Source organism: Oncorhynchus nerka, linkage group LG14, assembly GCF_034236695.1.
Source record: "Oncorhynchus nerka isolate Pitt River linkage group LG14, Oner_Uvic_2.0, whole genome shotgun sequence".
Classification (NCBI taxonomy): domain Eukaryota; kingdom Metazoa; phylum Chordata; class Actinopteri; order Salmoniformes; family Salmonidae; genus Oncorhynchus; species Oncorhynchus nerka.
In genome coordinates this window covers 37,285,819-37,310,266 of record NC_088409.1, presented here as the reverse complement: position 1 = coordinate 37,310,266, position 24,448 = coordinate 37,285,819, and the positions used below count along the sequence as shown (strand labels likewise).

The 24,448-nt window shown below is 40.2% G+C and overlaps 1 protein-coding gene across 1 annotated transcript; it reads right to left on the bottom strand.

The window, feature by feature from the left end:
- Window positions 1-15: 15 nt before the first annotated feature.
- LOC115140962 (metalloreductase STEAP4-like) lies at window positions 16-21,206 on the bottom strand. Its single transcript, XM_029679488.2, is given in 12 exon segments — window positions 16-1,290; window positions 1,293-1,455; window positions 4,413-4,577; window positions 5,456-5,498; window positions 5,580-5,690; window positions 8,289-8,383; window positions 8,468-8,746; window positions 17,868-17,955; window positions 18,063-18,133; window positions 18,434-18,541; window positions 18,716-18,927; window positions 21,134-21,206. Coding segments are annotated over 12 exon segments (1,491 nt in total). The 5' UTR covers window positions 21,192-21,206; the 3' UTR covers window positions 16-1,192.
- Between the last annotated feature and the right edge of the window lie 3,242 nt (window positions 21,207-24,448).

The following is a 24,448-nucleotide window of genomic DNA, read 5'->3' as shown; positions in this document are numbered from 1 at the left end:
CAATGGAAACTCAGATTAAAAAAATATATAAATATGAACTTTATCAAACAAAACACACATGTATTGTGTAACATGAAGTCCTATGAGTGTCATCCGATGAAGATCATCAAAGGTTAGTGATTCATTTGATCTCTATTTGTGCTTTTTGTGACTCCTATCTTTGGCTGGAAAAATGGCTGTGTTTTTCTGTGACTTGGTGGTGACCTTAACATAATCGTTTGTGGTGCTTTCACTATAAAGCCTTTTTGAAATCTTACACTGTGGCTGGAGTAACGAGAATTGTATCTTTAAAATGGTGTAAAATACTTGTATGCTTGAGGAATTTTAATGAGATTTTTGTTGTTTTGAATTTGGCGCCCTGCACTTTCACTGGCTGTTGTCATATCGATCCCGTTAACGGGATTTCAGCCCTAAGTTTTAAACAAGTTATTTTTTTCACTTCACCAAATTGGACTATTTTGGGTATGTCAATTACATGAAATCTTTAAAACAAATCTATTGAAATTACAGGTAGTAATTCAACAAATTGAAAAAACGCCAAAGGGGATGAATACTTTTGCAGGACACTGCACACAAACAGCCAGCTATATCCACCACAAATGGAAGTGCTCCCCATAACAGAAGACACTGTGGGCCACTCTGTCTATCTAGTGATGAAAGGGAAGCCTGTTGCTGGGTTTCAGAGAGTCTGTTTTCTGGAGGAAATAATAACACTCTGCCCCAGAGAGGATCACACTGATAGATGTGTTTTTATGTGTCTGACCTGCCCCTGGAGATGTATGAGACAGACACAAAATATACATTTAAAAAGTTTATATGTCTCTGAAACCTGTGTTTTATCTGGGGATAACTGTACAGTCAATCAAAGAAGAGAGAGGATGTACAGTACGAGAGAATATGAGAGAGTGATAGAGAGAGCTTTCACCAGTGAAAACTAGTGTCTGGTTTGTGTACTATTGAAAATATATGTATTAAAATGCTACAATGTTTACAGTGTAATACAAAAATAAATACGACTGCATATCAATTAAATGTTATTGTTGGTTTTTGATCCCAGAAACATGGCAAACGATGATTGAATGGTAGCCAACCTCTGAGGGTACAATAGCAAAGAAATTAGAGTTCATGCCTCAAAGACAAAGCTGTCATCACACTGAGGGTGTTATTTTGTGTGTGTCTGTGTGTGTGTCCTCTAAGGTATCAGTGGTTGGCTGTCTTTAGGGTTCCTCTGATCTGCCCCCCTCTCCCATCCCTGGCGTATGCGGGTGATGGTTCGGTCCACACAGGGGTGATGAGCAGCAGCTTGAGTAGCAGCACCACAGAGGGAAGTACCAGACACAGCATGTAGCCCGGTGGGGTGTACCACTTGTAGGTGGAGGAACTCAGGAATCTGTTCCAGCCGTACAGGTAGGTGTGCGCCGTACACAACAGCAGAGTCAGGTGACCCAGCTTGGACTGGTAGGGGAGAAAAGAACACATAAACACATGAACCACACACACACACGCGCCAGGTACGTGCACAGATAGAGGTCTAAGGGAGCATGAGCACCTGCCCTTTTGACCTCCCATGATAAATTAAACTTTGTTTACATTTTAGTATATTGCCAATCAAACTAGCTAATTTCTAATTGTTTTCATTTTGGAAAGTTTCCCCTCCCTAGCTGCGCAGAAGCCATTTCCGGCTATCAATCAAGTTAAAGTAGCTAGCTATCTTAGCTGGCATGCCTGCTGGCAAGGTTGGTAGACTTGAAAAAAGCAAGCATTACTAAATGTACTGAATAAGACTCACATTCCTTTCAAGCTTTTACCCAAATTTTAGCATAGATGCAGAGAATAATATTTTGCTTCTTTAATTAAAAAAAGAACCACCAGTCAGGAGGACCCCTGGAATTAAGCATAATGATTATGGCTCTAGATTACAGTAAAAGGCTGCGTCTGGTGTTTGACAAACGCAAAATGCTCCAACGTCCAGATGCGGGGCCTAGCCGTCACCCAGCTATCCTCACGCATCTTCTGCCCTTTCAAATGTTTTGGGGTGCATGCCGGCCCTGCGAGCGCACACACACGTGCATTCTCCTGGCCTGTTCTAATATATTCTTCCTAAATTACATTTGATGAATAACTTAACATTTAAATCACTGCTTCAATTTGAGGGAAATTAATGAATTAGAGAATGAGCCGGAGTTTCTCGTGACCCAGTTACATTATGAATGAGTGTGTGTGTTCCCTGTAGTGATGGGAATACAGCTTCATATCCCCAGCACATAACCTCTGGCTTGTCTGCTGAAAATTAGATTACTTTCCTGGAGTTTTATTGCATTCTGGCCTGGATGTTGGCTCTGCACCCCGCATGAATAAGCTAATAGGGGAAATACTGAAGAGGGTAAGTGTACAAATTAGGGCTGGGAATTGCCAGGGACCTCACGATACAACATTATCACAATACTTAGGTGCTATACGGTATGTATTACAATTTTCACAATTTTATAACTATTGTGATTCGATACTTAGATTTTATTGCGATTTGATGTTCCAAACATATTGTTCAGTATATGTCTGCTGCAGAAAGACAAGAGCGAGCATAAGAAAAATAGTTTTTTTTATCAGTCATGGAAATAAGAAAACATTGTCTCACTATTTCAAAAGAAGATGGAGAACAAACTATAGGATGAAAAATAACGCTACCTAGGCAAATCGATACTTGGAGTCAAAGTATCAACATAATATTGTCCAAAATATTGTGATATACAGTGGGGCAGTATTTAGTCAGCCACCAATTGTGCAAGTTCTCCAACTTAAAAAGATGAGAGAGGCCTGTAATTTTCATCATAGGTACACTTCAACTATGACAGACAAAATGAGAAAAATAATTATGCAAATTATGGTGGAAAATAAGTATTTGTTCACCTACAAACAAGCAAGATTTCTGGCTCTCACAGACCTGTAACTTCTTCTTTAAGAGGCTCCTCTGTCCTCCACTCTTTACCTGTATTAATAGCACCTGTTTGAACTTGTTATCAGTATAAAAGACACCTGTCCACAACCTCAAACAGTCACACTCCAAACTCCACTATGGCCAAGACCAAAGAGCTGTCAAAGGACACCAGAAATAAAATTGTAGACCTGCACCAGGCTGGGAAAACTGTATCTGCAATAGGTAAGCAGCTTGGTTTGAAGAAATCAACTGTGGGAGCAATTATTAGGAAATGGAAGACATACAAGACCACTGATAATCTCCCTTGATCTGGGGCTCCACGCAAGATCTCACCCCGTAGGGTCAAAATGATCACAAGAACAGTGAGCAAAAATCCCAGAACCACACGGGGGGGATCTAGTGAATGACCAGCAGAGAGCTGAGACCAAAGTAACAAAGCCTTCCATCAGTAACACACTACGCCGCCAGGGACTCAAATCCTGCAGTGCCAGACGTGTCCCCCTGCTTAAGCCAGTACATGTCCAGGCCCGTCTGAAGTTGGCTAGAGAGCATTTGGATGATCCAGAAGAAGATTGGGAGAATGTCATATGGTCAGATGATACCAAAATATAACTTTTTGGTAAAAACTCAACTCGTCGTGTTTGGAGGACAAAGAATGCTGAGTTGCATCCAAAGAACTCCATACGTACTGTGAAGCATGGGGGTGGAAACATCATGCTTTGGGGCTGTTTTTCTGCAAAAGGACCAGGACGACTGAAGGAAAGAATGAATGGGGCCATGTATCGTGAGATTTTGAGTGAAATACTCCTTCCATCATCAAGGGCATTAAAGATGAAACGTGGCTGGGTCTTTCAGCATGACAATGATCCCAAACACACCGCCCGGGCAACGAAGGAGTGGCTTCGGAAGAAGCATTTCAAGGTCCTGAAGTGGCCTAGCCAGTCTCCAGACCTCAACCCAATAGAAAATCTTTGGAGGGAGTTGAAAGTCCGTGTTGCCCAGCAACAGCCCCAAAACATCACTGCTCTAGAGGAGATCTGCATGGAAGAACGGGCCAAAATACCAGCAACAGTGTGTGAAAACCTTGTGAAGACTTACAGAAAACGTTTGACCTCTGTCATTGCCAACAACGGGTATATAACAAAGTATTGAGATAAACTTTTGTTGTTGACCAAATACTTATTTTCTACCATAATTTGCAAATAAATTCATTAAATATCCTACAATGTGATTTTCTGGATTTTTTTCTCATTTTGTCTATCATAGTTGAAGTGTACCTATTATGAAAATTACAGGCCTCTCTCATCTTTTTAAGTAGGAGAACTTGCACAATTGGTGGCTGACTAAATACTTTTTCCCCCACTGTATGACTGTATCGATTTTATTCCCCCACTGCTAGTAAAAATGGGCAGAAAATGAGTGCCTCACAAGTGTGTCTGGCCTAAACATTCAGTGTGACCAGTCCTGGTGATCCCACCTGTATGAAGCTGAACTCCCTCCAGCTGAGAGCGTTAATGACGGAGGGAAGAGATGTGATTCCTAACAGGACGTACAGGCCAAATCCCAGAATTCCCAGGGATAAGTAGGAGTCATCACGCCAGGCCGTCGTCGTATCAAACTGAGTGGTCCTGTTCTCTCTGATCTGAGAGAGAGAGAGAGGCGTGTTTATAATCAAAACTAGTGCCTGAATATTGCTATATACTGTAGGTGTGTGTCCAATGTACAGATGTAGGATCTTAATATGACCAGTATTGTCTCAGAAAAATAATCCTGCAGCAACAGCATTCAAACATTTACTCCGTTCCCACTTTTCTGCCAATGTAATGTTACTTGATTGGTGGTTAGGCTATTAGCTGGCCAAAATTAGGCTACCTGAAAAGTGCAACACTGTTAAGACATGCTCCAGTTCCATGGCGACTAAGAAAATATTTTTTAAACCTCCTGCTTTAGGCTAGATGTCTCAATATGTAGTTCATACATTCATTTCCTATGAGCAGAATTACTTTCGTACCTCAATTATTCATGAAATACTTGAAAAGTAACCGTTTTCTTGAAGCTGTGCATCGCCATTTTCCCTACATTTCCCCCATATGGGCCAGCCACTTAGCAATTTGAGTTCGAGCAAAAGAGCTTCAGCCCCTCACATTTGAGTGACAGCTAGCAAGAGGCCCGCCCAGCATTAACCAATGAGGTTGCAGGGCTGGCCCAACAGCTCAGTGGCCACAGCAGATACAGAGAAAGCAAGGACTTGGTGTCACGTAGTACTCGTTTTCACCACTTTTGGCTCGTGAGTGCTGCTTTCAGAACTACTGGCCAAAAAGTATACAAAAGTTCCAGAGTATCTCTTTGAAATAAATTCACACTAATACATGGTTATATAAATGCTGCAGCGCAAGAAAAATCTCAGCGTCAACAGAGTGTTCAAATTAAGGTCTTAAATCTGTACACAATTTTGTCTATCCAATGTTCACTGTTTTGAAAGAGTTTAATTTGGCCTTAAAGATAGGTAGGTGTTCTTACCATAGAGACAGTGCGTTCAGTGGCCATGAACCTCACATAGTACCTGGGAAGAAAATCAATACTTTCTTTACTAAAATCCAATGGAAGACACATTTCACTGTGTGTGTGTGTGTGTTCCACTGACCGTATGGGTATGATCAGTGTGTAGAGCACGTGCAGAAAGGCGAATCCCAGTGCCAGAAGACCCAGCTGTTTCCTGCACAGCATCCAGCGGTCCAGCCAATCAGGGAAGCGCCTGATGTTAAACATACATAAACACTAATAATCAACATAAATACAGTACATATATACAAAAGTACACTCATTCAAGGGTTTTTCATTATTACTATTTTCTACATTGTAGAATAATAGTGAAGACATCAAAACTATGAAATAACACATTTGGATTCATGTCATAACCAAAAAAGTGTTCAATACATTTTCAAATAACCACCCTTTGCCTTGATGACAGCTTTGCACACTTGGCATTTCTCAACCAGCTTCATGAGGTAGTCACCTGGAATGCATGTGTGTTTCTCACCGTAAAGCATGGAGGAGGAGGTGATATAGTGTGAGGGTGTTTTGCTGGTGACACTGTCTGCGAATTATTTAGAATTCATGGCACACTTAACAAACACGGCTACCACAGCATTCTGCAGCGATACACCATCCCATGTGGTATGGGTTTAGTGGGACTGTCATTTTTATAAATTTAATTTTCACCTTTATTTAACCAGGTAGACCAGTTGAGAACAAGTTCTCATTTACAACTGCAACCTGGCCAAGATAACACAAAGCAGTGTGACAGAAACAACAACACAGAGTTACACATGGAATAAACAAATGTACAGTCAAAAACACAATAGGGAAGAAGAAAAATCTATATACAGTGTGTACAAATGAGGTAGGATTAGGGAGGTAAGGCAATAAATAGGCCATAATGAAGTAATTATAATTTAGCAATTAAACACTGGAGTGATAGATGTGCAGAAGATGAATGTGCAAGTAGAGATACTGGGGTGCAAAGGAGCAGGACAATGACCCAACACACCTCCAGGCTGTGTAAGGGCTATTTTACCAAGAATGAGAGTGATGACCTGTCTCAGATGACCTGGCCTCCACAATCCCTCGATCACAACCAAATTGAGATAGTTTGGTCTGAGTTGGACCGCAGTGTGAAGGAAAAGGAGCCAACAAGTGCTCAGGATATGTGGGAACTCCTTCAAGATTGTTGGAAAAGCATTCTAAGAGAGAATTCCAAGAGTGTGCAAAGCTGTCAACAGCTCAAATCTCAAATATTAAATACATTTTGATTTGTTTAACAGTTTTTTGGTTACTACATTATTCCATATGTGTTATTTCATAGTTTTGATGTCTTCACTATTATTCTACAATGTAGAAAATAGCAAAAATAAAGAAAAATCCTTGAATGAGTAGGTGTTTTAAAACATTTGGCAGGTAGTGTATGTGGACACCACTTCAAATTAGTGGATTCGGCTATTTCAGACACACCCGTTGCTAACAGGTGTATAAAATCGAGCACACAGCTATGCAATCTATGTAGACAAACATTGACAGTAGAATGGCCTTACTGAAGATCTCAGTGACTTTAAATTGTTTAACTCTGGTCAAATGTTTCGGGTAGCCTTCCACAAGCTTCCCACAATACGTTGGGTGAATTTTGGCCCACTCCTCCTGACAGAGCTGGTGTAACTGAGTCAGGTTTGTAAAGGCCTCCTTATTCGCACATGCTTTTTCAGTTCTGGCCACAAATGTTCTATAGGATTGAGTTCAGGGCTTTGTGATGGCCACTCCAATACCTTGACGTTGTTGTCCTTAAGCCATTTTGCCACAACTTTGGAAGTATGCTTGTCCATTTGGAAAACCCATTTGCGACCAAGCTTTAACTGATGTCTTGAGATGTTGCTTCAATATATCCACATCATTTTCCCTCTTCATGATGCCAGCTATTTTGTGAAGTGCACCAGTCTCTCCTGCAGCAAAACCCCCCCACAACATGATGCTGCCACCCCCGTGCTTCACGGTTGGATGGTTTCTGGATGTCATAAGGTGAATGCCTGGATGTCATAAGGTGAATGCACCAATTTGTAAGTCGCTCTGGATAAGAGCGTCTGCTAAATGACTTAAATGTAAATGTAAATGGTTGGGGTGGTGTTCTTCGGTTTGCAAGCTATCTAACTGGGAGTCTCCTGAGTGAAAACATCTGAAGTTCTTCAAAGGTAAATTATTTAATTTGATTGCTTTTCTTATTTTTGTGAAAATGTTGCCTGCTGCCAGCAGAGCCTAGCATAGCATTATGCCATGATAAACTTACACAAATGCTTGTCTAGCATTGGCTGTAACGCATATTTTGAAAATCTGAGATGACAGTGTGATTAAAAAAAGGCTAAGCTGTGTCTCAATATATTTCATTTGTGATTTTCATGAATAGGAACATTTTCTAGTGGTATTTATGTCCGCTGCGTTATGCTAATTCGTTTGAGGCTATGATTACGCTCCCGGATCCGGGATTGCTAGTCACAAGAAGTTTTAAAGGCACAATCATTGCACAATCAAGTATATGTAAACTTCTGACTCACTGGAATTGTGATACAGTGAAATAATCTGTCTGTAAACAATTGTTGGAAAAATTACTTGTCATACACAAAGTAGATGTCCTAACCGACTTGCCAAAACTATAGATTGTTTACAAGAAATTTGTGGAGTGGTTGAAAAATGAGTTTTAATGACTCCAAACTAAGTGCATGTAAACTTCTGACTTCAACTGTACGTACACAACATTGATTAAACATACATGTATGCAACCACACTCACATACACACAAAGGTCTGACCTGTACTTGGTGCCTCTGTAGAGCTGCAGGAAGGAAGCCAGGACACCAGGCAGGTAACAGAGAGACAGCATGATCAGAGACACGATGGGACACACCTGGGGAAAACACACACACCTTGAACAGCTGGTAACACACAGAGAAACACAAACACAACCACTCAGAGGGCCTGTGGCCAGTACCTTGTTGGCCAGTGAGACCATGATTCTGAAGGAGATGTCTTTGCTCTGGGTGACGTATGCATAGATGATGTCTCTGATCAGCAGGTAGAAGAAGAAGGCAGCACTGAGGCCAATGGCGATGCGCAGGGGGAGCCTCCACTGGGGGAACAGCTGTAGGGGGAAGTCCTCCAGCTCCCGGGCCACTGAGAGAAATCCCCGGTCCAGGGCACTGAAACCCAGCTTGATGGCTACCGCTATCACCGCCTGCTTGGCCTCCACACTTTCCCCGCAGATATACACCTGACATATATTTATACACATACAGTGGGGTCCTGAAATTGACACCCTTGATAAATATGAGCAAAAATGCCTGCATAAAATAAATCATTCAAATACTCAGCTACATTGGTGCTCCACAAATGCGGAAAATTATATTATTTTATACTAATAAGTGCTCAGTGAAAGATATGTTTAACAAGTAATAAAACAAATCTTAGAAAGGTATTGACACCACTGTTTTCAATACCCCACTTTGTGAGGATAACGACACTGAGCCTTTTTCTGAAATATACCCGTTTCAGGAAACTAGGTGTATATCGTGGGTCACTACTTCACACGAGAGCCATTTCAACATAATCTTATCTTTTTTTTGTTGCAAAATGCGTTTTTTGGCAGAAATGCCTTCTGGAACATGTTACCTTTCATGTGCCTTAAAACTTGTTAAGGATAGGGGTCAGTATTTCCCCTTTGGATGAATTGCGTGCCCATAGTGAACTGCATCAAAATCTGTACTAAATTGCTAATATATGCATATTATTATTATTATTGGACAGAAAACACTCTGAAGCTTCTAAAACCGTTTGAATTATGTCTGTGAGTATAACAGAACTCACAGGGCAGGCAATCTTCCAAACTAGTTTTGGAATCCTGAAAGGTGGGGCAAATTTGACGTCATCGCCCCCTCCCTCTCCCTTCCCTACAAGTTATGGATCTGGAAACACTTCCTATGTCTTCCACTAGATGTCCTCATTCAGTCAAAAGTGTAATGGAGCACTTGCTTTGAACTTTGACCTAATGGGAAGTAAAAGTACTAAGTGTGGCAAAGATTTCCATGTGCTTGAAGGCGCGTATGCGTTAGAGTGCTTTGTCTGTTCCAGTCAGCCCCAGATGAACTAGGATTGTCCGGTTGGAATGATATTCGATCTGTATGATTATAACATCCTGAAGATTGATTCTGCACTTAGTTTGACCAGTTTCGTCGACCTGTAATGTGTAATTTGGAAGTTTTGATGCAAAATTATTCTGGACCAGAAGTAATTCTTTGGGCATTTGAGCTGAAAGTGGTAGCAAATGCTGTTACATGGACACTAGAATTGAACATTATGAAACAAAACGATTTATTGTTGAACTAGGACTCCTTGTACTACATTCTGATCGAAGACCATCAAAGGTAAGGGAATATTTATGTTGTAATTTTGTATTTCTGTTGACTCCAACATAGCGGAGAAATATTGTTACGTCTGAGCGCCGTCTCAGATTATTGCATGGTAGGCTTTTTCCGTAACGTAAAAAAAATGTGACCAAGCGGTTGCATTAAGAACCAGTGTATCTTTTTAATTATATGTAGAATATGTATCTTTAGTCAAAGTTTATGATGAGTATTTCTGTTATCTGGCGTAGCTTTCTATAATTCCTCCGGACATTTTGGAGAATTTTATGAACATGGCGTCAATGTAAACCGAGATTTATGGATATAAAATGCATATTATCGAACAAAACATACATGTACTGTGTAACATGTCATATGACTATCATCTGATGAAGATTTTCAAGAGGTTAGTGAATTATTATTTTTTAAATCCTGCTTTTGGGATTTTATCTTTTGTGGTACAAAATGGCTACGTTTTGTCTTTGTTTTGGTGGTGGTCTAACATAAATATATGATGTGTTTTCGCCGTAAAACATTTTAAAAATCTGACACGCTGGGTAGATGAACAAGGTGTTTATCTTTCATTTGAGGTATTGGACTTGTTAATGTGTGGAGGTTAAATATTTCTAAGAATATTTTTGCATTCCCTGCGCCACCGTTTCAGCTGAACGGGGGGGTGTAGTTCCTGTAGGGGAACCCATAGGCTTAACAACATGTATGCCATCTGTAAATACTAATACATTTTTAAAATGACCAGTCTAGTTGTTTTAGCCACTGAAAATGTCAGCAACCTTCCCGCTAGCCATGATTGGCTGTGATAATGATTGGGATGGACTTGTCGAGAGATTAATTCGGATTGGACTGCCATATTGCACGCTTATGTCTATTTGAGCTGGTTAGTATGTGTAGGTAATCCCATCTTTAAAAATATATATATTGCTTAGTAGAACTGCTCAAGTTCCTCTCTAACTTTAATCATCAGCTGTCAGAGCAGGCGATCACTGTACCACAGCCAATCTGTAAATAGCACACCCAACTACCTCATCCCCATATTGTTTTTTATCTTCGTGCTCTTTTGCACCCCAGTATCTCTGCTTGCACAGCATCGGCACATCTATCACTCCAGTGTTAATGCTAAATTGTAATTATTTCACCTCTATGGCCTGTTTATTTCCTTACCTCCCTACTGTTCTACATTTGCACACACTGTACATAGATTTTTTCTATTGTGTTATTGACTACGTTTGTTTATGTGTCACTCTGTTTTTTGTTGCAGTGCTTTGCTTTATCTTGGCCAGTTCGCAGTTGTAAATGAGAACTTGTTCTCAACTGGCCTACCTGGTGAAAAGGTGAAACAAAAAAAAATAAGAAAATAAGTGTTGCTGTCCACTTTCTGGAGGACCGAGTTTGAAATCAGTTTAATTAAAGTATGATAGCTAAGGAGATGGAGAAAACACTAGTCTTCGAATTACATCTTTAGGCATCCGTTCAACCATGATCTATATGGGTAAGATAGTCTAGCCTTAACAAAATACTCCACTACACACGTCTCCATTTCAATAGAATGTCACTGCGACAACTGTTGATAGACGTAGCTGGTAAATTCGCTCTGGCTATCTACTCAGATTTTAGACCACGGGTAAGATAGTATAGCTAGCTACATTTTCAGAAATTACACGTTTCTCATTTATTTTCATTTCAAGTATACCGTTAGTTAGCTAACATTAGCGACCTGGCTCGCTAGCTAACGTTACATGTATGATCTTATTATTCGTATCTCAGAGCCATTTGCTTTGCTTGTTATAGCCTAATGTTAGCTAGCTAACATTGAACCTGGTTGGTTAGCTAGCTAGCTACATGTCTTCACAAAAGATTCCACTATGCAAGTGTCCATTTTATTAGAATGCTGTTGTTAGGACAGAACCCTCAGATCAACCCTTAAATACATTGGTGGAGCTAAAGCTTGAGAGGGTGTGAAAGATGCTGAATGGGTGTAGACAAAGAAGAGTCCTCCAGTATTTTATTTATTTAACTAGGCAAACCTCAACTAGAGCTCTCCAGTCTGTACCAAAACCTTCAAAGGCCAATTTCTCAAAAATTAGGTTTCAAGTGTATCAACTTTCAAAGCAGAATTACTTACCCATTGTTCCTCAAATGCATTATATATTATATACCATTGTGTAGCTCTGTGTCTCTGTTTTTATCCAATGTAAAAAACACCATTTCAAATGTTGCTACATAACACCGAATCAAGGCAGAGCATGCCAGTTGTGGATTTGGCATTGAAAAACACAAGCATATGCAGAAAAATACTTCAAACCCACTCTTAAATATTGACTCGTTTCAGGACACTAGGCGTGTGTCGCGCGTCACTACTTTACAGGAGAGGAAATACCTTCTGGAACATGTGAACTTTCATGTGCCTTAATAACAAATTTGTATGCCATCTGTAAATATGAATAGAATTGCCTAGTTGATTTATCTACGGAAAAAAGATGGGAACCTTCCCGCTCGCCATGATTGGCTGAGATAATGGATGGGCTAGACATGCCCATATAATATTCGGATTGGTTGCCATGTAGCACTGTCTATAACATGAGCTGGTCAGTTTATGTAGGTAATCCTTTCTAACGCGTTTAAAAAAAATACAATCAGTACATGTAAAACTGCAAAAGTGTTGTTCACCACTTTCTGGAGGACCAAGTTTTGAAATCAGTGGAATGATAGTTAAGGAAATGGAGAAAATTCTGCCGTTTGATTGCAAATATGCTGAGGGAGTCGAAAAGAGAACACGCAGAAGGCTGTTGTAGAAGACACCTGTCTCTGGATTACATCTTAAAACTAAGGGCAACCATGGCATATCTAAATATCTAATTTATATATATATTCACGCCCTTGAGTAAGTACTTTCAAAACTTTCTTGGTAAGTCTCTAAGAGCTTTCCACACCTGCATAGTGCATCATTTGAACATTATGCTCTGTGAAATTGGTTGTTGATCATTGCTAGACAACCATTTTCAGGTCTTGCCATACATTTTCAAGCAGATTTAAGTCAAAACTATAACTCAGCCACTCAGGAACATTCACTGTCTTCATGGTGAAAAGCACCAGTGTAGATTAGGTCTTATGTTTTAGGTTATTGTTCTGCTGAAAAGGTGAATTCATCTACCAGTGACTGGTGGAAAGCAGACTGAACCAGGTTTTCCTGTAGGATCTTTCTTATGCTTCGCTCTATTCCATGAATTGTTTATCCTGAAAAACATCCCAGTCCTTAACGATTACAAGCATACTCATAACATGGTGAAGCCACCACTATGCTTGAAAAATAGGGAGAGTGGTACTCAGCAATGTGTTGCATTGGATTTGCCCCCAAAATATAACACTTTCTATTCAGGATAAAAAGTTAATTGGTTTGCCACATTTTGCATAATTACTTTAGTGTCTTGATACAAACAGGATGCACGTTTTTGAATATTTTTTATTCTGTACAGGCTTCCTTCTTTTCACTCAACTACAATGTTGTTCATCTATCCTCAATTTTCCCATATCATAGCCATTAAAAGCTGTACAGACGCCTGTATCTTTGTATTGACTGTGTGTATTGACACACCATACAAAGTGTAATGAATAACTTAACCATGATCAAAGGGATATTCAATGTTGGCTTTTTTTACCCATCTAACCAATAGGTGCCCTTCTTTGCGAGATATTGGAAATCAAATGACATTTTATTTGTCACATGCGCCGAATGCAACAGGTGTAGGCCTTACAGTGAAATACTTACTTACAAGACCTTAACCACCAATGCAGCTTTAAGAAAAATACAACAAAAAAAGTACGAAATAAAAGTAATAAATAATGAAAGAGCAGCAGGAAAATAACAATAGCGAGGCAGGGGGTACCGGTACACATGGGGTACCGGAACAGAGTCAACTTGCAGACTTGTTTACACGTTGCTGTGCGTTTTGTTGCCAACCTTACTTTGCTACCTGACAACTTTACGTTTTTTACTCTTTAATTACCGTTTATATTTTTGGTTTTTCCCTTACTCAACTTTTTTTCATTCAACTTTTTCACTCCGTGCGATTTATCTGGACGTGGTTCGTCAGGACCTCCAACAGCCGAAGCTAAGTAGTAACATTAACATGATGCCTTCTAATTGCAGTCACTGTACTCATAATATACAGGAGAACGATCGCCTTACGGCGATGATAGCTGTGCTCCAAGCCCAGCTTCAGACGCAATCGTTAGGCAAGGGTAATTTCAGTGTAGGAACGGATGAAACAGCGTCTGTTCCACCAGTAAGTACAGATGGTAACGTTAGTATAAATCCCCTCGCACGGTCCCTAGCAGCCAGACAACTTTCTCATGGTTTCTGGAGGGAAATGCTGTAGGAATGCTCAGCCGGTGTTGCTCATTCAGCCGACAGAAACTTTCAACCGGTTTTCCCAGCCATTTTGTGATCCCACTTTTTCCTCATGGTAGTCACTTGCGTTCCATTGCTCATGAAGACAAGAAAGAATACTCCGGTTGGATCTTTATTGAAGCTATATGTTAAAAACATCCTAATGATTGATTCTGTACTTAGTTTGAAATGTTTCTTCAACCGGTAATATCACTTTTTGAAGTTTTTGTACGATATAATGCTGACCAGAATTAGCGTTTGGATATGTATACTAAACGCTCTAACAAAAGAAGGTATTTGGACATAAATAACGGACATTTTCGAACAAAACAAACATTTATTGTGGACCTGGGATTCCTGGAGTGCTTTCTGATGTAGATCATCAAAAGTAAGGGAATATTTATCATGTAATTTCTTGTCTTGTTCATGTTGACGCCATCTTTGCGGCTGTGGTGTTTTTAAATTGAGCTCCGTCTCAGATTATTGCATGCATTTCTTTTTCCGTAAAGTTTTTTAAAAATCTGACACAGTGGTTGCATTAAGGAGAGGTATATCTATAATTCCATGTGTATATTATCATCTACATTTATGATGAGTATTTCTGTTGAATGATGTGGCTATGCAAAATCACTTGATGTTTTTGAAACTAGTGAATCTAACGCGCCAATGTAAACTCAGATTTTTAAAAATACAAATATGAACTTTATCAAACAAAACATTCATGTATTGTGTAACATGAAGTCCTATGAGTGTCATCTGATGAAGATAATTCAAGGTTAGTGATTCATTTTATCTTTATTTCTGGTTTTTGTGAAGGCTATATTTTGCTGGAAAATGGCTGTGCTTATTGTGGTTTGGTGGAGACCTAACATAATCGTTTGTAGTGCTTTCGCTGAAAAGCCTATTTGAAATCGGACACTTTTGTGGGATTAACAACGAAAATAGATTTAAAATTATATAAGACACATGTATGTTTTAGGAATTGTAATTATGCGATTTCTGTGGTTTGAATTTTGGCGCCCTCCATTTTCACTGGTAATTGTCATATCGATCCCGGTATCGGGATTGCAGCCATAACAGGTTAAGCAACGAGTCGGAGTCTGAAACCGAGCCTTCTCTTGTCTCTACTCCTCCCGTTACGGGGTCTGAGACGCCGAAGCTTCCCACCATTAGCTCTGACAAATTGAAAACCCTAGTCATTGGCGACTCCATTACCCGCAGTATTAGACTTAAAACGAATCATCCAGCGATCATACACGGTTTAGCAGGGGGCAGGGCTACCGACGTTAAGGATAATCTGAAGATGGTGCTGGCTAAAGCTAAAACTGGCGAGTGTAGAGAGTATAGAGATATTGTTATCTACGTCGGCACTAACGATGTTAGGATGAAACAGTCAGAGTTCACCAAGCGCAACATAGCTTCAGCGTGTAAATCAGCTAGAAAGATGTGTCGGCATCGAGTAATTGTTTCTGGCCCCCTCCCAGTTAGGGGGAGTGATGAGCTCTACAGCAGTCTCACAATCGCTGGTTGAAAACTGTTTTCTGCCCCTCCCAAAAGATAGAATTTGTAGATAATTGGCCCTCTTTCTGGGACTCACCCACAAACAGGACCAAGCCTGGCCTGCTGAGGAGTGACGGACTCCATCCTATCTGGAGGGGTGCTCTCATCTTATCTACCAACATAGACAGGGCTCTAACTCCTCTAGCTCCACAATGAAATAGGGTGCAGGCCAGGGAGCAGGCTGTTAGCCAGCCTAGCCTAGCCTGCCAGCTTAGTGGAGTCTGCCACTAGCACAGTCAGTCAAACTTTCTACTCCCCCTTGCCTCCTTACACTAGGCTGCTGTGGTCAGAGGTCGTAAATCCCTGAGAAGACCCTGCCACATGGCCACATAGTAGAGAGAGAGTAAACTTTCATAGAAGGACAAAGGAAATCATTCCACCTCACAGAACTTGAGGTACGAACCAATTTCATGTTCCGGAGAATGTATAAAAGATCGGTGAAGAATCCAGCTACGAACTGGTCCGTTTGTCACAACTTGGGAAAGCTCATGGGAGACGGTGTGGCCACATTACCTTAACGCTGTTTATATAATAGCCTCATATGAGGTTTACATCTAAGTGTTGTATAAGATGAATGAGTGAGTATGATACTGTTTGTATAATTGTGTAATATGATTTTGGACTGTTTAATGAAGAAAAATACAATTCCCTTTTGATTTGAACTAAATCAGGGGACCGCCCCTGAGCCCAGTTAGGGTCAGACATCCTGGGACAGCCTTTTCTGCCATTCCCAATAAAAAACCCACTCGGGTTTTCGATCAACAGACCAAGCTTACCTCAATTATGAGAGACCATGTTTTTCTCCATTAGGAGGACAAAGGTTGTAGACCATAGCTGAATATTTTAACCATACCACGTGGTTAAACTCTTAGACTATCGATACCAACAGAATAAGAACAAGTCTTTGATGCTAATTACTAGTCTGCAGCTAGGAATTCGGTATCATTGAACGCGAAGAACGACAACCGCCGAAACATTCATTCTATAACTAATGTCACTTTGAACTATTCCCTCTAACCAAGACAGAGAGAGAGAGGGAGAGAGACGGACAATTCTACGAAAGACACAAACTTTTCACCAGCGATCAGGACGACACACTGAGCGTAAATATATATATTGATTGCAATTGTTCCCGAATGAGTGAGCGTTCATGTGTAAAGGATTAGCATTTCAATTGTTATAATTATCACTCTGTAGTGACTTCTTAGTCAACCCCCACTTCCCCTTTTGTCTAACAAGCCGCCATGCCGGTTTAGCCCACTAGAACACATTCTCCGATCATTACATTTACCTTGTTTGTTTGTTTGTTTATGCATTTCTGTGAATTACTTAGTTAGTAATAAATATTACTAATAATATTATTAATAAATAATAATTAATAATTATTAAAAAATTATTTAAGACAATTGATGTATGGATGACTCATAGTGAAGACTGGGTTCGTGCAGATAACCAACAATTTACGATGTTTGGAATGAGACTAACGTGAGGTAAAGTAAATAAATAAATAATTCAAAGACTAATTGATCAGATAAAATATCTGAAAAGTTATTTTAGGAAATGATAAATTTTTAAATCTGAATATTTTTCCTTGGTGCCCCAACTTCCTAGTTAATTAGTTACGTGATTAAGCAGTTGATCGTGTAGTAACTAATTACAGAGAATCTTTGATAAAAACTATCAGTCTTCAGTTAGTGATAGTAAAGACACGACATTAGTAAATAAATAATAATAAAATAAGCCTCTTCAGATTTTTAAGAGAGTGGATTCGGGAGATAACTGCTCTATATAATTAATGCTTCTGTTGTACCCCAGGATATTAATGGTTTAATTGTTGCATGGTTTAATTCAATCACATAATCAATTAAACATTAGGTAATCAATGTAATAAAATAGCATGTCATATAATTTAATCAGAGTCAAAGACATGACAACATACTACCACATACATTTGGTCATGTAGTGTATATAGAGTTGAATCTAGTAGCCAATTGGTTTCATGGGCATGGTTTAAACCTCGGTTTTACCTGTCTGTTGGCATCTGAAGGTCCATTCTGCAGACTCCAGGCAGACAGGGTGTTGAAGCCTTTAACCACCTCAGCTCCAGGAACCAGACTGTTCAGGTACATTTAACCACATTTACATTATATCAACATAGAAAAACATCCCTAATTAACAAAATAACATACACATAATAACAACCTGTACTGTATAGCTCTCACCTTTGCAGGTACTCTGCGTTGGCCTCTGGGTACTGATTCTTCCTCAGGTTGTTACTGAGGTCCACCAACACCTGCAATTCAACATGGCATCAAATACACTGGTTCATACTTTATATTTGCCAAAAACACTGGAATATACATTCTATTGGCTGAATGCAATGGTACGTACAATATATTTGCTAAATACACAAGCATTTCGCTACACTCGCAATAACATCTGCTAACCATGTGTATGTGACCATTAACATTTGATTTGACATACAGTGGAACATAGAATATATTGGCTAAATACGCTGGGACAACTTTACAGTTGCATGCTGACAAAACAGATATTCATACATATAGCAGAAGTAATAAAACATATATGCTACCTTTCCCTTCAGCTGATTGGCCAGTGGTACCAGGAAATCGTAGTGTTCTCTCTGGACAGCGATGAAGATCAGATGGGCTGACTGAGCAGCTGCAGCATGACCCAGGACCTGCATATACATCATCAACATATTGATACACACTTAAACACAAATACAGTACAGTATTAATATATACTCCCTCAAACATAAAGAAATATATTGAAATACATTTTCAACAAAGTAAAAACACATATCCACATTTAACATATCAGCACATAAAACCAGATCTACTTTATTTTGTACCTGTGCTCCGTGGGGTAGGAGGCTGCTGCTGCTGTGGGGCCGTCGGCTGCCGAACACCACACCGTACCCCGCCTGCAGCAGACGCAGGCCCAGAGAGCGCCCCAGGTCCCCCGTCCCAAACACACACACCCTCTCACTCTCAGGTGGGGCAGGGACAGCCTCCATCATCGGAGACAGGGACATACACTCACTCTTCTCCTCACCCGTCATGCCTGAACAGAGACAGGCAAAGACCTCCTTGAGTCGTAGATAGAATCAACAGAAAGTGTCAAAAGACCAAAGAGTTTAAAATAGCTTCCTGAAGTTTCAATCACAGAAAAAGTACATTCACATAAATGGAGCTCGAAGGATGAACGTCCCTTTCACTTCGCTAAATTCTTCAGCAGACACCTCTAGATAGAGTTACAGTACTGTCCAGACAGAGCACTGTCAATCAATGCTAGGACAGCTTACTGTAGTTGAAATCCTGCAATGAAAGTTTTCTGCATTACATGTCCCAAAACAATAGTCTTCAGAGTTGGAGCAGCTCCTCTGAGTTATCCAGACTCGACTGACTGAGTCTCTATTTGTGTCTGGACGTGCTCCTGGAGGGAGGAGGAAAGGGAGTAGTCTCTCTGCCAAGGTGGAAATTCAGTAAGAGGAGGGTTTTTGCGTGTTTGTGTGTGTGTGTGTGTGGGCAGGAAAGCCCATGGTACTAACTCTGTGTTGTCTCTGAGGACAGGCCAGTGGTTTCTGGGAAGCAGGGATGTTACATAATAGTAGAATTCCAGACCTGGAAAGATGCCAGATCACTGTTGTCTTTCTGGGTTCACACAAGCACAGGTCTGCAGTTCATGACAATAACACAACAGCTGATGCACTTTGGTTTGTTGTAATTGTACCTTACCTCAGATGGCTTTTGTTCAAAGATGTGACAACATTCCATTGTGTGCAACAATAAGCTTGTAACTCCAAAAATCACAGAATGTGAAATACCAGAAGAACTGTGTCACATCACCATGAACAGCGTTTCCCAAATACAGCAGTTGGTGACCTTGAGTTCCAATGTTTCTTTAAACACTGGTTTCATCACAGCAAGAGCAATCTAAATGCTTGAGGTGGATCAGAGCAGAGAATAATTAGTGAACCCAAGCTTTAGACTGGGCTTAGTTTACAGTAAACCAGTAGCGGTAAAATCACTGGGGAAGCCAGTAAAAAATGGCCATATTACAACCTATGTTGTGATAATTACGTTGTTTGCTCTATAACCTGTTAGTTCATATGCCTTGACACTGTGATCTATAGGCCTAAGTCTGAGACAATATGAAGACACAGTGGCAGAATAAATTCAACCACACATTTCTTTCATCACAAAGCCGGAGAGCGAGCTCTGTTCGGTGAAGTCCACAAAGCATATTGCATGTAACAACAGTTACGTGACCTACAGTATGGTCAAGCAAGTTAATGTCAATGACATTTTCAGACGACTAAACAATCATGGATTTAGAACCAAAGAAAACAGGAGCTGCCTCCACTATTCCAGCACCATTTCAACGTCAACATCATCAAATCACCTATGCTTACTCTAATACAGTGACAACTAAAAGATACCAAAAACTATTTAGTCCAATCAATGGAAGCTAAATATGATGTGGCTGTCATTGGTTCTGATTTGTGTGTGTGTGTGTGTGTGTGTGTGTGTGTAGTGCATGAATGAATGCTGATCTACAAAATTAGATATCACAGTGCATATCTTCAGGACGGTATTAAGTTGTAACAACATCAGTAACATTGTGAAACACACTGGCTTACATCCTGCCTTTGCACTAATGTTTAATTTCACGCCTTAGAGCAGCTCTTACATCCGTAGCAAGGTTATATTTATCCTAGCATGATAGAACCACTGACAGCTAATTCACGCAACCGACGCAGTTTATTTACATTGTCAGTTTCTTATGGTATACTATCTGGAAAGTTACCAGATTTCATAATAGACACTTGATTATTATTTGTTTGAGTGATAATGGTTGTCCAAGTTGGTCAAGTTCATCTGGTTGGTGCACCTCTGGATCTCACAGGGAGAGAACACGTAGTCCCAAATGTGGACATTTGTCAGCAGACCAACAAATGACTAATGCTAGTTGAAACACCCGCTGAACGAATCCAGAAACAGGACACAACAACATGTTGTGTTCTGTAATGGAATGCTTTCTTGTTCTTTTCAATGTTGGACGCTTTATATAAAAGCAGAAAAGACTATGTGCATTTTTCAGCTTACATTTCATTCGGAAAATAAACAGGTGCTAATTGTGCACTGTAGCAAAAGTTTAAATAGTAGTGAGCAAAACCAAAACCGCTAAACATGTCAAAACAGAATAAGTTTTACTCTCTACTATTTACTGTCATATTTCATTGCAGTTATCGCAGTGACTATCTTACTTTGAGTTACAGCACAGCATGTTGTAATCACCTCAAGTACTAGTAGGAATTTCTCCATCTGGAAAGAATTCAAAAAGGGTTATTTTCTCTTAATTAATTAACTTTTTTAATGCATATGAAAAACATCTGCCCTTTATGCTACTGAGCAGAACGGTAGTATACAATTTATCATAGCTGTGATGAAAAACATTTGCCGTGTATGCTAAAAAGCAGACCATTTTAGTTAGATTCAAGGTGCTATTACTAGCATTGCAACAGGTTTAAAATAAATGTGTAAAACACATGATCTTACCTCGTGGGTTGTCAGAGTGCCTTGTTGGTGTGTGTGAGGGAGAGAGCTGAATACTTATCTTCTACTAGTTTCCTCATTCATTTATATCATCAGCGGTTACAGCGCCTTGCAAAAGTATTCATCCCCCTTGGTGTTTTTCCTATTTTGTTGCATTACAACCTGTAATTTAAATGGATTTTAATTTGGATTTCATGTAATGGACATACACAAAATAGTCCATATTGGTGAAGTGAAATGAAAAAAATAACTTGTTTCAATAAATTATTAAAAAAATAAAAAACAGAAAAGTGGTTTGTGCATATGTATTCACCCCCTTTGCTATGAAGCCCCTAAATAAGATATGGTGCAACCAATTACCTTCAGAAGTCACATAATTAGTTAAATAAAGTCGACCTGTGTGCAATCTAAGTGTTACATGATCTGAGTATATATACACCTGTTCTGAAAAGCCCCAGAGTCTGCAACATCACTAAGCAAGGGGCACCACCAAGCAAGCAGCACCATGAAGACCAATGAGCTCTCCAAAAGGCATGTGGGAGACTCCCCAAACATATGGAAGAAGGTACTCTGGTCAGATGAGACTAAAATGTAGATTTTGGCCATCAAGGAAAATTGTATGTTTGGCACAAACCCAACATCTCTCATCACCCCGAGAACATCATCCCCACAGTGAAGCATGGTGGTGTCAGCATCATGCTGTAGGGATGTTTTTCCATCGGCAGGGACTTGGAAACTGGTCAGAATTGAAGGAATGATGGATGGCGCTAAATACAGGGAAATTCTTGAGGGAAACCTGTTTCAGTCTTCCAGAGATTTGAGACTGGAACGGAGGTACACCTTCCGATGACCCTAAGCATACTGCTAAAGCAACACTTGAGTGGTTTAAGGGGAAACATTTAAATGTCTTGGAAAGGCCAACACCCAGACCTCAATCCAATTGAGAATATGTGGTATGACTTAAAGATTGCGGTACACCAGCGGAATCCATCCAACTTGAAGGAGCTGGAGCAGTTTTGTCTTGAAGAATGGGAAACAATCCCAGTGGCTAGATGTGTCAAGCTTATGGAGACATATCCCAAGAGACTTGCAGCTATAATTGCTGCAAAAGGTGGCTACAAAGTATTGACATTGGGGGGGTGAATAGTTATGCAAGCTCAAGTTTTCAGTTTATTTGTCTTATTTCTTGTTTGTTTCACAATAAAAAATATTTTGCATCTTCAAAGTGGTAGGCATGTTGTGTAAATAAAAATATTTATTCAGCCACCAATTGTGCAAGTTCTCCCACTTAAAAAGATGAGAGAGGCCTGTAATTTTCATCATAGGTACACTTCAACTATGACAGACAAAATGAGAAAAGAAAATCCAGAAAATAACATTGTAGGATTTTTAATTAATTAATTTGCAAATTATGGTGGAAAATTAGTATTTGGTCACCTACAAACAAGCAAGATTTCTGGCTCTCACAGACCTGTAACTTCTTCTTTAAGAGGCTCCTCTGTCCTCCACTCGTTACCTGTACTAATGGCACCTGTTTGAACTTGTTATCAGTATAAAAGACACCTGTCCACAACCTCAAACAGTCACACTCCAAACTCCACTATGGCCAAGACCAAAGAGCTGTCAAAGGACACCAGAAACAAAATTGTAGTCTTTTCAGTCTTCCCAGCACCAGGCTGGGAAGACTGAATCTGCAATAGGTAAGCAGCTTGGTTTGAGCCGCCAGTCAGCCAGGAGCCTCCAGAGCCGCCAGCCAGCCAGGAGCCGCCAGAGCCGTCATTCAGCCAGGAGCCCCCAGAGCCGTCAGCCAGCCAGGAGCCGCCAGAGCCGTCAGCCAGCCAGAAGCCACCAGAGCCGTCAGCCAGCCAGGAGCTGCCAGAGCCTTCAGTCAGCCAGGAGCTGCCAGAGCCGTCCTTTACTGCCGGACTCTCCCGTCCATTCAGGACCCGTGGCGAGATTCCCCAGTCCAAGGTCGGCAGCAAGGGCCGGAGTCCGCACCTTTGAGGGGGGTACTGTCACGTTCTGACCTTTATTCCTTTGTTTTGTCTTTATTTAGTATGGTCAGGGCGTGAGTTGGGGTGGGCAGTCTATGTTCGTTTTTCTATATTTTCTATTCCTGTGTTTGGCCTGATATGGTTCTCAATCAGAGGCAGCTGTCTTTCGTTGTCCCTGATTGAGAACCATATTTAGGTAGCCTTCCTTTGTGTTTTGTGGGTGGTTGTTTTCTGTCTTTGTGTGTCTCCACCAGACAGAACTGTTTCGGTTGTTTTCTTTGTAGTTTTGTTATTCAGTGTTCAGTTTACATAAAAAAAAGATGAACACGTACCACACTGCGCATTGTTCATCACTTTCTTCCCAAGACAGCCGTTACAGTCACACAATGATATAGTGTGTGGTCGTCCCATTACGACTAAGGGAAAGCATGCAGTTTATTCGTCTACAGATGAAATAAATTATGACAAACTTCTCAGGGCGGTGAAAGTGCATGGTGATGAGCTCGATGCTCATTTCCAAGAAATATTAATGGTTTTATTCTGGTAATATGATGATTGATGCGCTTGGTTGCCGTTTGACAAATACAAATACTCTTCTGTCCATAATAATCTCATCATGTAGGCTATACCCTAGCTGTACCTGCGAGCTGTTAAATCGGAGTTGAAAATGGAATGGAAACACATTTAAATTATTTTTTATTTGGTGCATAGGAATTTAACCACAGAAGTTGTGTTATGTGGACTAGATCATCAAGCACAACATTTGACCCACAAGTCAATTTGATGGAAACATCTCTGGTGGGAAAATGCATATTTTGCAATAAAAATAATTATTCCAAAAGATCCCACTTGTCAGACACTGGTTGAATCAACATTGTTTCCACATTGTTCCTGTGTTTTTAATGTTGGTACAAGCTGTTTCTGGGAATATGTCTTTCTGCGTGCACCTAAAAGTGAATCTATGTATTTAGGTATTTGGCATCTACACAAACAGCCAGCTATATCCACCACAAATGGAAGTGCTCCCCATAA